Genomic DNA, 12,635 nt, shown 5'->3' with positions numbered 1-12,635 from the left:
GGCGGCGGCAGCGGCGGCGCCGGCGCCCCCGCCGCCGGCGCCGGTCGCCCCCGCCCCGCCGCCCTGCATCAGCGGTATGGACACGCTCATGGACACCCGCGAGTGCCGGCTGGGCCCAACCACTGCCATCAAAGCACTTGCTGGCCCGTCCGCCCCCACTTCACGGGCCGTGCCCCCGCGGCTCCACGACGAAGCAGCGAGCCACCGTTATCGGTTTGAGCCGCGTGATGCGATCGGCGGGCGAGTCGATCGGGTGGATCGGAGTCTCACGCGACGGGCATAGCGCTCCCTCTCCTCTCGCGATCGCGTTGACGGGATTATCACGCCGTCTATATCCTGTCCTCTCGCCGATGATCTTCGGCTGCGGCTGCCCAGGGTCTCTCGAGTTATACCCTCTCGCGCGGATCCCTGCACTCACGCGGGGGGGATGGTAACGCGGATACTCGCGCCGACGTATCCTCCTGGCTCCTGGACGTCGTCGTCGTCGTCGTCTTCCGCACTGCACCGGGCACACCGTTTTACTACTATTGCCGTGCCTGTTCGATTCCCGATCTCGAGGAGCCCGTCTCCGCGATCTCGATGACACACATATGCATCCGCATATGTATCAATATATATACATATACACACGCCTTCCGTCGCACACGCGATATCGTGGATAGATAGAGTGACAGCGAACGGCACTTAGCGCGCTTGGCGACGCTCAGGTTAGGTTATGTTTGAGCGCACGCATCCATTCACGTACGCACGCACATTTCGCCACGCACGTAACTGACAACCGTGTGCGCACGCACGCACACACACAGACACACACACACACGCGACACGGCGCGTCGCACTGATCTGTACTCGTCGTATTCGTATCGCACGGTCCGCACCGCACTCTCGCTTCTCCGCGCCGCGCCGCGTCCGTCAATCGCTCTCGGCGACGAGCCTCATAGCGACATCGTTGTCATCGTCGGGGTTGCTTTCCGCGGAGTGTCACAGTTCTCCCAGGGAGAAAGGGAGACGACGCGGTGGAGGCGCGGGAGGCGACGCTCGCTCCTGGGAGACACGCGACGACGATGTGGGAACGCGACACGAGGTAGCCGCGGTCGCACGGCTCCGGCACGACTGCCACGACCACCGCGACCACGGTCGGCCGCCGTCAAGTCCACCGCCGTGCTGTGCGCGTGACGACCGCACGCGACGTACGATGTTTCCTCGGTGCGCGTACGTACGCACGTACGCACGCACGCACTCCCGCACGTATGCACGCACGTACGCACGCACGCACGGGCCCTCTCCCCCGCGAGAGCAGCAGCAACAGCAGCAGCAGCAGCCGCCGTCGTCGTCGTCGTCGCCACCGCCGCCGCCGTCGTCACTACCACTTTGCCCACTCTGCGTGGGTTGTTTTTACTATACCGCCTCCTCTCTCTCGGAGCAGAACCTCTCTCTCTCTCTCCTTCGGAGCACACGCGGCGACCAGAAGCGCAGCACCAAGCACCAAACCGGGGAGCCACACACGCGAGCAGGGGGAGAAACAAACGCGTTTTCTCTCCCGACCGAGCCGACGACGACACCACGCGCGACAACACCACGCCGCGGAGACGGGGGTGACAAGAGTAGCGACAGATGGACAAAAGAGAAAGAGAGAGAGAGAGGATGGGGAGAGAGAAAGAGAGAGAAAGAGAGACACACGCGCGCACAGCGGAGCAGACAGGGGGGAAGGGGGGAAAAAAGGAGAGAGTCTCTCGCGTAGCCGCGACGGGAGATCGAGCCGCGCTCCGCCGACGATACACACGTCTGCCCGCAGTCGAAGCTTGCTGGCCACTGCTGGCGGCCGCTGTCGCCACTGATGCCCTGCGCCACCTCGACCCGCAGCGCCGGGCACAAAGGCGGTCACGTGACGCGGCACGGCGCGCTTACCGCGCGTGCGCGCGCGCCGTTTTAACTTTCCCTCTTTCCCTCTCTCTCACTCCATCTATCTCCCCGCGTTTATACGTTTTTAGAAATAAGTAATGGACAAAAAATGACGAAATCTTTTCAGCGATTTTATTAAAGGTGTAAGAAATCAGACTTCCTCCCTGACTTTTCGTAACAAAATTAACGAAATTTCGCGGATAAATTTTTCCCTTTCCACGTATGTACAATGTGCATCATATATCATATATCAATTTAAATTTGCAGTGTGCGATCGTTTAAACCGTATCGCTGAACTGTATAAAGTTTCGTAGTTTTCCTTCTTTTATAATTCGTCTTCACGCGGGAAGACTGAACGAGGTCTACAATAAGAAATCTCCGAACAGTAAATCCTTCGTTAGAACATCAGCCGGTAACTGGTCGCTTTCAAAGTACATACATTACTTCCGAGAATTCTTACCTGAACTTTCGTTCCTATTTTTGGCAACGGGAACGGCACACGGGTTTCATCTTTCCTTATGTCTTTTTCCACGTTCGCAGGAAGGGATCGGTTACGTAATGGAGGAAAGCGAATGCACATGACATTAACGCAACACCTTTTTTTTTTTGCGACGTGTGTGTGTATATATTTACACGATTGTATACGCCAATCCTCACCGTACGAAATTAGCGGATCTCTCCCGTCCTTATACAGAAATCTCCTCTCCTCATACACAGAATATTATAATAATTTAAAACCATCGATTACGAACGAACGGGGCGAGAGCGGGGCGGCCGTTGCATAATCGAAGCGAGCGATTTACAGCACAATTATGCGTCGTCTTCGTTCGCTTTGCAATTGTAGGAGAAACTCGCGCGCGTTACAGCACGTTGCTCTACATTTCCATCTATTTCCCTCTCCGTTCTTTCCTTTTTCTGTCTTGCTTTTTTTTTTCATGACGACGAGAATTCACGGTCTCGTTAATTATTTTAAGGTGGTTTTATCGCTCAACGCCAACTCGATAGTATGACGTTGTCACATAAACGTCACGCAATCGCATATGTACAGTCTATGCGAAATATTTTTATTGAATTATTAGTCATACGGAGGGACTAACTTTTGACTGGGACTTGCTCGACAAAACCAACTTAGATACTTCGTAAATGCACGATTTCGGTTGAACGCGGTGAACAATTGAAGTCTCACAATCGCCCCGAGCTTCCCGTTCGACACGCGCCAATCTTAAAAGTCTATACACACTTACGCTGATAGCCGTCCTTTATCGTTCTTCACGACGAGTACATACCCATATGAACCGCGGAGTATTCGCTGCTCCACTTTAATAAATGTACATATACATACGCGTAATCCCGCGCTCACGCAATATCCCCCTTCTAATGGAGCCAAATACAATAACTGCGGTGACATATTATACAAATGTAATGCTGATGCGTCGATGTAAATACACATATATCACATAAATTAGGAATTAATTAAACTCTGCCGAAACCAATGTGAATATTGACAGACAATCAAGCTGATTGTCGAGTTTACAGTTCTGTTGCTCGATTTTGAAAAAAAAAAATCAATGATATTATATTACGCATATTATTATATGGCTGCGTTCGCTTCGGCGCTTGCAGCGCTCACATCATTTGATTCATGTTGTTTATCAAATGTTAAACAAGGACGAATGATGCTTTATATAAATATGGACTGCTAGTGATCCTCCTCCACCACTTTTATATATTATGTAAAAAACATATGCCCGGTGTCGCCGAGCTGAAGTTGGTTGAGATATCGAACTTCGATTTTAAGGCTCATCCCAGTCAGTAAAAAAAAATGTCAAATATGTCAAAATGTATTAAATGTTATGTTGAAAATTGATAGGGAGCCGGAAAAAATCTCAAATCGACGGAAAGAAATTAAAAACAGACTCAGCACCTATAAATTTCCTTTACACGTCGTAAACACGTTGATTTCACAAAGGAGCCTTTCCCCTCCCCGCAGAAAAATTACTGACTGGAGTGGAGCCTACATCTTCCAGCTTAGCGACACGTATGAAGTTAATCACTATCAGTCCATACTTATATAGTCAAAGATTAAGCGCTGTAAGCACCAAACCGAACGCAGCCTATATCACAAGAGGAGAGCTTTCGCGTTGAATCGAAAATCCACTCGCGCGATCGTCATTAAAGATAAAACTGTACCACAGTGGCGGATGCAGAAAGTTATCCTGGAGGGAAGAGGGGGGCAGTATGACGAAATGTGAATATTTAATTATTATTGTCGTTAATGATATTTTTAATATTTTTTATTATTTAAAAAAAAAGTCTCGAATAATCTTTCTGATAATTTTTTTTCTCAATTCATTTAAGACCGTCGACTTTTTCCAATATACGAAATTTGTTTGGAGAGCTCTGAGGGAGAAGAGGGCTATCGCCCCCTCTGCCCCCCCTCTTCCCCTTCCCCTTGTATCCGCCACTGAGCTGCACAAAATGTCCAGTGTCTCTTGATTTTTAAGCATGCTTAACTTCATTTCTACCAATGTAGATTAACTTTAATTCTCGGTTTAACTTATTTTGTATCTTTTTCCAGTTCTAAAAATTATAAAAAGATAAACAGTGAATTAAACCGAGATTAAAATTAATCCACATTGGTAGAAATAGACATTAATCGAGTTTCGCCAAAGCGATTGCGTGAACGCAGGCTTACAGGACGCTTGCAACGAACGGCCTATAATCACGTAGGAAAATATGCAAAGATTATAACATCTCACGAATCGTTCGCCCTTATCTTTGGTCTGTCGTCGAATTCCCTCATCGTCAATGCCACCCGCATTGCCGCACTACAGAAGAAACGCGCGTTTCCTGAAAGGCAAGAGCAGTAACGATATTACATCATGCACGGGAGACTTCGCCTCTTGCGCGGAATACCGCGAGCGCCTTTCGTGCCCTCTTTCTTTTTTCTTCGTATTTGTCATAAACACACGCGTGTATCCTCCGCACGCGTCTAATTTGCGTTTTGGCGAATTTTTGCGGACGAAACCCTCGTCGAGTTCATCGTCGTAACGATTGAAAAAAATCTCGCGTTATGCACTTTATATTATATAAATTTGAGTTAAAACAAGACAAGATTTTTTTGTTTAAGCATTTTTTTGGGGCTAATCGTTAGAGCTGTGTCTGTCGAGCTAACAATTGCGACAACAAACGTCTATAAAAATGATAAAAAATAAAATTAGATCGTTAATGTATAAATTATAGAGCATTATAAATTTTATTTGTCAAGTTTGTGTGTCCGCTCGCGGTTAAGTTTTTTTTTTCACCAAACCTTTTCTCATTTACTTGTCGCGACGATAAAGTTTTTCTATAGTGATAAATAGACAGAAAATATGTGTATTGTTCCAAAATTAAAAAAATATTCTTTTTGTTTTTCTCTTCCTCGAGAACGTCTTGTCTCTCAGCTTCTGATTGCGGATGCTCGAAGAACCTCTCAATCCCTCGTATTCGCATGAAATATACGACGAGACTTTTTGTCACAGTTTCCTTCGGAACGAACCCTGCAGAGGACTTCTTATTCGCGAGCACCCGTGAGAATTGTACTTTTGGATCGTATTAAATCGATTAGACGGCACCGTCGCGCCGATAGTCCATACAAAAACCTTGAGAAAATAGCTTTTAAAATAGATCGCGGCCTCCTCCCCGGGTTGACATTTCTTTTTCTCTTGATATCGAGGAAAACTTTTAGAAACTCGCAAGTCGTCTTTTTGATTGCTCACGGAGACTTATTTCGCACGCGCGCTGATTCGTTCGACAAGGCATCCCCCCAGCTCCGAGGATGTCCTCTTGTTAATGCGGGAGTGGCGAACCTGTTCCGAAGATGCAAATGTTCAATTGAATCAATAAACCGTATAGACCGCAGCCTTTCTTGGAAATTTTTGTAAGATTGTATTCACGACAGAAATGCAATGATTCTAAAACCTATATGCTTACATGTATATATAAATATCTTTCTTATTTTGAATACTTTTGTACATTCCTAAGATTCATCATAGATAAAATGATAAATGTAATTAAAAAGAAAATTTTTTCGTGCAAATACAAATTCATAAAGGATCTGCTAAATTATACTTAAGCAATAATTCGACGAAGGAATAATTCAGAAAATAATGAATTATTCTGATTATTCATAATTTAATAATTTATAACTTTGTAAGACGTAATTTTTTTCACGACTATGGCTTTTCCTTGCTTATTGATTCAATTTCTGAAATGGTCGGATGTTCACCAGCGGAGTAATCTATAACAAATGTTATCTCTTCAACGTTATCTATGAAAATAAATTTCGAATGTCCGCCACCCCCGAGGTCTTAATGTAAATGTTGATCAACGACTCTATCCACTAGCAAGCGCACAATTATATCTCAGCGGTATTAAGCTCATGAGGTACGGTGTATTTCACATCGGTAGTGTGTGCCTGTATGAATATATCGAAGACCGCAGAAACACGAACTCGTTAAACAGGCTTCACCTAATATACTTAACTCTCGTACGATGAAATTTATTAAATATATATATATGTATATGTATGTATCTAACAATTATCTAACCGTTCATCAGGCTCGTTATTGTATACCCTTGTGTTGTACATTCTCATGTTTCCTCTCGATACCGATCAATCCCCGAACAATACTGAGGTCGCAATGTTTTTCCAAGAAAAAAAAAGCCGCCTCTAAGTGTCGACCTCTAAAATGTTCGCGTTATCTAAAAATCAGCAGGCGTTTAAATAGCGACGCATTTAATCGTCGGGCTGTAGAGATTATACACTGGATGGGGATAAAGGGCGGTTTAGGCATCACTCGACACATCGCTGTAGACAGCGTCGAATCTGAGGTATCGATCGATGTCATTCGACTTTTCGTCCTCTCCGCGAAATCTCACGGCGATGTCCGATCGCCGATCGAATCACATATCTCGTTCCAATTGGCGAAAACTGTCACGCGCGATGTTTCGACAAATTCGCACAAACCTTCGCTCGTCCGTTCCGGCGGCGGGTGAGGGAGGGTAAAGATGCGCGACCGCGGCAACACTTAGGAGAGTTCGAAACCGGTATTGCTGGTGACGGCGTAGCGCAGCTTCTCCCGCAGCGTGCTCTTCTTCTGATAATTCGGCAGCTTGAGCAGATTGAAACACGTTGACGAAGTGGGCAGTCGGTTTTGCGGATCCTTCTTGCGAATCGTGAAGAAACCTCTGATCACGCTGCCTGAATCGCAAAAAAAAAAAATTGATCAAATGAGTTACATTTCACCAAAGAATTCGATGAGAGATATTGAAAGTCTTTCTGTGGTTTCTGGCTTATTGCTGGTTATGAAAAAAAAAGAATTTGTCTTTTTTTTTTCAAAATTACTTTATTATACGTACCAATAGTGTCGCCGGTGTCCTCGTCGTCGCAGACTTCCACGCATCGTATGGAAAAAGGTGGCTCCAGGTGAGCAAAGCCCAGCAACGGTGACTTCGAGCAACTCGTCACGAACTGTCATAAATGTCATTGTTAGTGTAAGATTGATATTAGAGACATCAACAAATCTCGGGAAAACCTTTAGAAAAATTATTCGATTAAAGAATTATTAATTAAGTATTGCGATCGGTACCTTTAGGAACAAGCCTCTTTCTTCTTCCGTAAAATCCTTCTCCAGAATGTCCCACAGCCAGCAGACCACACGATGACTGTCGTGAAATCCGCCGTAGTATTGCGTGTGCTTTCGTAAATCTCGCAGATCCAAAGGTACATTATCACCCGAGATCAATCTCTGTAACTGCAAAGCCACGTTCCACGATTACTTAATCGAATGTATACAAGTGTATAAATAACAATATAATTATGTAATTATATGTATGTATATATATATATATATATATTCATTGTATAATTATATAATTACATTATAATATACATAGAGATATTATTCATAGAACTATGATATTTAATCATATTCCATGATTACTTAATTGAATGTATACAAGTATATAAGCAACAATACACAATTTTATAATTATATAATTATATTAATAATATACATAGAGATATTAATAGAGAAATTAATTTAGCACGAAATAAAATAAAAATCATAACATTATTAATAATATACATAAAAATACTAATTTAACATGAAATGAAATGAAATATCATAGCACTATGATATTTATTTCATGTTAAATTTTCTTTAGAATATAGAGCTTACAATTAGATTCCAGTTTTCAAAAAATCATTGAAATAATTTATTAATTTAACTATTAAGTCACACATTTAATCATATGTAATTGTTCGATTTATCGTATTCAAATTAATGATTCTGCATCGTTTAATTTTGATATCTTAGTCATAGGCTGCATGACAAATAAATGTAAATAAGCGTTCTTGAATCCTCACCTCGGGCGTCGAGAACAACGACAGCCACTCAGGATTAATGATCGAGCGGAACCCTTTGATGAAGGCGGTCGTTTGCTCCTTGATCTGATGATACATTCTGTAGTGCGCCATATGGTGGATGTATTGAATCTTGTTCTGATTGGTCACGGCGGTGGTGCGCCCGCCAGTGATCAGCTCGTGCGTGACCAGCTTGCCGAGCACGTCCTCGTCGAGGGAGAACGTCAACTCCAGCTGACGAATATCGCCCTTGTAGTGCTTCACTAAAGTCAGGCTACGGTAGAGATCGCGGTCCAGCGAAGCAAGCTCATCTAGCCAACTGTATAACGCGCCGCCTGTTTGCCCGGAAAATTGCGAGACGAAGAATGACGCGAAAGGTACGTCCACGACGATGCCCTGGAAAGCGATAAGAGATCGAGAGTTGTTGGGAGAAAATCGACTTTATTTGTGAACAACGGCTATATCTTTTTTCACTACACTAATTCAAATATGGTAAAATCGCAACATAGACAAAGATAAATAATATTTATAAATAATATATGAATAATTAAAATGATCGCACACTTATAATGACTCGAGAGAGATATTTTAATTATTTTCCAAATATTGTTTCATTATTTCATATTCTTTTATTTACAATTTTTAAGCTGACGCATTTATAATTCATCTACTTGAAAACTTAAATGCAGGCTAATGAGAATTACGAGCGGTTCTTGGTGCCCAAATTTTATGTATTAAAACATCAAATTACATTAAAAATATACAATGTTCTAATACATAAAATTTGGGCACCAAGAACCGCTCGTGATTCTCATTAGCCTGGCTTGGATTTAAGTTTTAAATATCGAGAGTCCTATATTATTAATTTCTTAATTTATTTGAATCACGGATAAAAAAAATTTACCTCGTAAACCGCTTTGCCGAGCATCCGTCCGACGAACTCGAATAGTTGCAAGTGATTGTCCTGCATGAAAGATGTGGGAGACGGATACAGCCGGTTTTCGCTGGTGGCTTTAAACAAGTTCAGGGATGGGTCGAATACTCGCTTTATCGTCTCTTCCAAGAACTCCTTGAAAACCCCGTCCTGATCGATGCCAGCTTCAGCTAGACCTTGCTCGTTCACGAAACGTACCCTGATCACACCTTTTAATGCTTGTGACGGCAACATAGCCAATTGTCTGTATCCGTCCTCAACTATCCGCGTTCTAGAACATAAAAAAAAAAAGATTATAATGGTGATTAAAGGAACCGTTTTGGAATTGTAGAAACCATAAAATGAAGTAAAAACAGACCTGTGCACGACGATGAGAGTAGTCGGTGGGCTGTTGCAAGCGCTCTCGGTCAGACCCATCACTGCTTTCTCGTCGGCTATGTGCTTGCGAAATAACACGACTCGCTCGGAATGGGGGATGACGTGAGGCATTTTTGAGAGTAAAAGCGCTGCGCCGCGTCGTCCTTTCTCCAAGTCGGCCAGGAAGCCAGATACTCGTACTTCCTGTTTTGAGAAAAACAACAGCTATGAATTACGATATTAAAAGATATAATAAGATATAATATAGATCGAGTACTAAAAGATACAATACAATCTCTTTACTTCATATTACAGATATAGAGCTTGAGAGATATTTGTAAAATACTAAAGATAAATTAAGATATACTTAACTTGGCTAACCAGTGACCCTCCGGGCAGAATGTTCTGCGGCAGTCGCGCCGATAGATGGCCATTAAAAGAATGTAAAGTGAGATAAATAGAGGATTGCTGGATACCGACTTCACATCTGTAATTTTAAAGCATATATTAGCATCTCGGTGTAGTAATCCTAGAATTCTTACTATTTCTCCTCACTCCATTGATATTATAAGTTAGCGAGAAATCACCGCCAGCGCGGCAAATCGACTTACCGAATAAATTAGTGAGAACCGCTTTGTACAAGAATTGATTTAGAAAGTACGACATCGTGATGAAGTCCGTGAGCTTGAAGGGATCTTGGTGCTCGTACATCTCCATGTCGTCCAAAATGCTGAAAATTGGAAATTCGAAGGATCAACGTGTCCATAATCGATCACGACGGAATTTAACTAAATCTGTTTGAAAGAGAAAATTACGTCACTTACGTAACGTAATGCGTCATACAATCGGCGAACAGTATCAACATTTGGAACTCAGGTGCCGTGCACTTTGTGTTAGCCGCCAAGAGATCTAGAAACGCTTTCAGACCGCAGTGCGGCCCCAGGGTTGTCAGAAACAGCCACATGTGATAGAGAATTTTGCCTTGATAGCACAATCCTGTTTTTGTACGTTCACGCTATTAGTCGATATATCGTTCGCATATATCGTTCGCATATCATCTCGCCCAGGTAGCACGTATTCGTTTCAGAAATGTTTCATAACCGACTCTTGAAAACGTTTCTGAATGGTTAAAATGTCCACTCGAAAAACGTTTAAAGAAACGTTTCTTTTTGGTAAAAAAAAAAAAAACTTAGAGAAATATAATCGAAAAATATAATTTTTTCTCTATCTGTAAAAAAGTTTACGCATTCGTTCTTTTCAAGTAAACTTTTTCACAGATAGAGAAAAAATTATATTTCGATTATATTTCTCTACGTTTCTTTTTTTTTTACCAAAAAGAAACGTTTCTTTAAACGTTTTTCGAATGGGCATTTTAACCACCCAGAAACGTTTTCAAGATGCTACCTGGGTGCACGCTGATCTTTATATTAAACGCACCCGTCAATATCTCGATCTTCATTTGCGTGAGCGTGTGCAGCGCCGTTTGATACAGGGAACAGATCAGAGCTATCTTGGTAGCCTCCGGACTACCCAGTTTCCTGTAGTTCTTGGTGCTGTTGTTCCTATTGGTGCGCGCCTCGAGAAACGCTCGTCGGAAAATATTGGCACCTATGGAAGAGGTACTCTGCTGCTCTACCGGAGGTGGTACCTCCTTCTCGACGAATTCGGTTAGTGGCTGCTCTGAAGAGAAAATGGAGACTAGACAGGGAGCAAAATGATTTCTGCCGATTTGGATATCGCACTTTTGCGTGCGAATTGCAATCCTTCGTAAGGATTTATCGGGATAGGTGAACTCGATGACCCTCACCGATTAAATGCGTGACGATTCTGCCGGTCCAAAGACAGGCGAGCTGCAATTTCACCGAAGGAGTCGCGTCCTGCAACGAGGTGTCGATTGTCTGTGCAAACCAGCCCAATACTGGGTGCCAATGCGTCAAATTACTCCGTTTGGCGACTACGTATTGTTGACATGCCTCCAGCATTCTCGTCACAACGAACTGCCACAGAAAATTCACACAAGATTTTATCGATATGCCTGTAACAGATAAAATCACCAGACACGCTTACCGTAAAGGAAGGAAAGCAGAGCTCTCTTAGTACTTCTTCCCTCTCGATGTTCGCCAGTTGTATCAGATTAGCGAGCAAACAAAGCGCGTAACTGCCCTCCAGCGCGTTAAAGACGATCCTTAAGTTCTGCTCGGAATTTAGCAACTCCAAACTTCTCGCGAACAGGTTATTCGTTATGAATGATGAAATGCACTGTAAATAAACATCAGAAACTTTACATACTTATAATTAAGAAATGGGCCAAACGTTAGATGTAAATTTAATTCTTTATTATCTCTACTTAAAACAAATAAATATGTTTCAGGTACCCCTCAAAGAAATAATTTTCTTGAAGCAAGTAAAATTTTTTTATTTTAAGTAAAAGTGTTTGCACTGAGAAAAAAAATTACTTAAAAAAAAAAATTTTACTTGCTTCAAGAAATTATTTTTTTGAGGAGTACCTGAAACATATTTATTTGTTTTAAGTAATTTTTTTTCACAGTGTATATAATATATATATATTATACATGTTGAAATCTAATGCAGGGAGATCTCCGTTAATGGGAGAGGAATTTTAATGTAAAGTGTATTTTTGGCTATATATAATCAGCCGGAAAATATCTCGTTATTATCTCCTTTGTAGTAAAATATGAGGCGAATGCGACGATACAATGTACAACGCGGAAGAATGCATTAATGCGAGAGGAATTTTCCTCTAACGTGTATTTCGGACGGCGAGTAATTAGTTACTCCCCCGTTATTACCCTCCTTTAATTTATCTCGAATTCCTTTTATAAGAACCCGGAGGGCCGCCGCCGCGCAGTAAAACGCAGGAATTTGTTCAAACAAACGCGCCATACCGCGACTCAGAATGTCGCGATAAAAAAAACGAGTTGCAGATCCGAAGATTATATTCGCTTTATAATATTCGCCCCACGGCGACAGAAGCAATTTTGCTCCGCGTTAGAGAGAGAGAGAGAGAGAGAGAGA

At 42.8% G+C, this 12,635-nt stretch overlaps 1 protein-coding gene and 1 long non-coding RNA gene across 3 annotated transcripts in view; both read right to left on the bottom strand.

Moving 5' to 3' along the window:
• Positions 1-2,012: 2,012 nt before the first annotated feature.
• LOC105454595 lies at positions 2,013-2,882 on the bottom strand. Its single transcript, XR_975007.1, has 2 exons — positions 2,363-2,882; positions 2,013-2,264 (listed from the first exon to the last, which is right to left on the bottom strand). It is a non-coding gene; the product is annotated as an uncharacterized LOC105454595 (long non-coding RNA).
• Positions 2,883-4,851: 1,969 nt separating this feature from the next.
• LOC105454594 (ubiquitin-protein ligase E3B) overlaps positions 4,852-12,635 on the bottom strand; it is a 10,129-nt gene continuing 2,345 nt past the window's right edge. For both annotated transcript variants that reach the window (XM_011697310.1, XM_011697311.1), the window contains exons 5-16: positions 11,667-11,858; positions 11,407-11,596; positions 11,037-11,279; positions 10,424-10,595; positions 10,211-10,329; positions 9,971-10,086; positions 9,601-9,803; positions 9,213-9,513; positions 8,312-8,704; positions 7,533-7,697; positions 7,303-7,414; positions 4,852-7,144 (exon numbers count right to left, since the gene is read on the bottom strand). In XM_011697310.1, the coding sequence (XP_011695612.1) occupies positions 6,972-7,144; positions 7,303-7,414; positions 7,533-7,697; positions 8,312-8,704; positions 9,213-9,513; positions 9,601-9,803; positions 9,971-10,086; positions 10,211-10,329; positions 10,424-10,595; positions 11,037-11,279; positions 11,407-11,596; positions 11,667-11,858 (2,379 nt within the window). In that variant the 3' untranslated portion in view covers positions 4,852-6,971. The remainder of the gene's footprint in view (positions 7,145-7,302; positions 7,415-7,532; positions 7,698-8,311; positions 8,705-9,212; positions 9,514-9,600; positions 9,804-9,970; positions 10,087-10,210; positions 10,330-10,423; positions 10,596-11,036; positions 11,280-11,406; positions 11,597-11,666; positions 11,859-12,635) is intronic.

The sequence above is a fragment of the Wasmannia auropunctata genome, unplaced genomic scaffold (assembly GCF_000956235.1).
Source record: "Wasmannia auropunctata unplaced genomic scaffold, wasmannia.A_1.0 LD335981.1, whole genome shotgun sequence".
Classification (NCBI taxonomy): Eukaryota; Metazoa; Arthropoda; class Insecta; order Hymenoptera; family Formicidae; genus Wasmannia; species Wasmannia auropunctata.
Note: the sequence above shows the minus strand (reverse complement) of the source record. Positions and strands in the feature narration are given on the sequence as shown.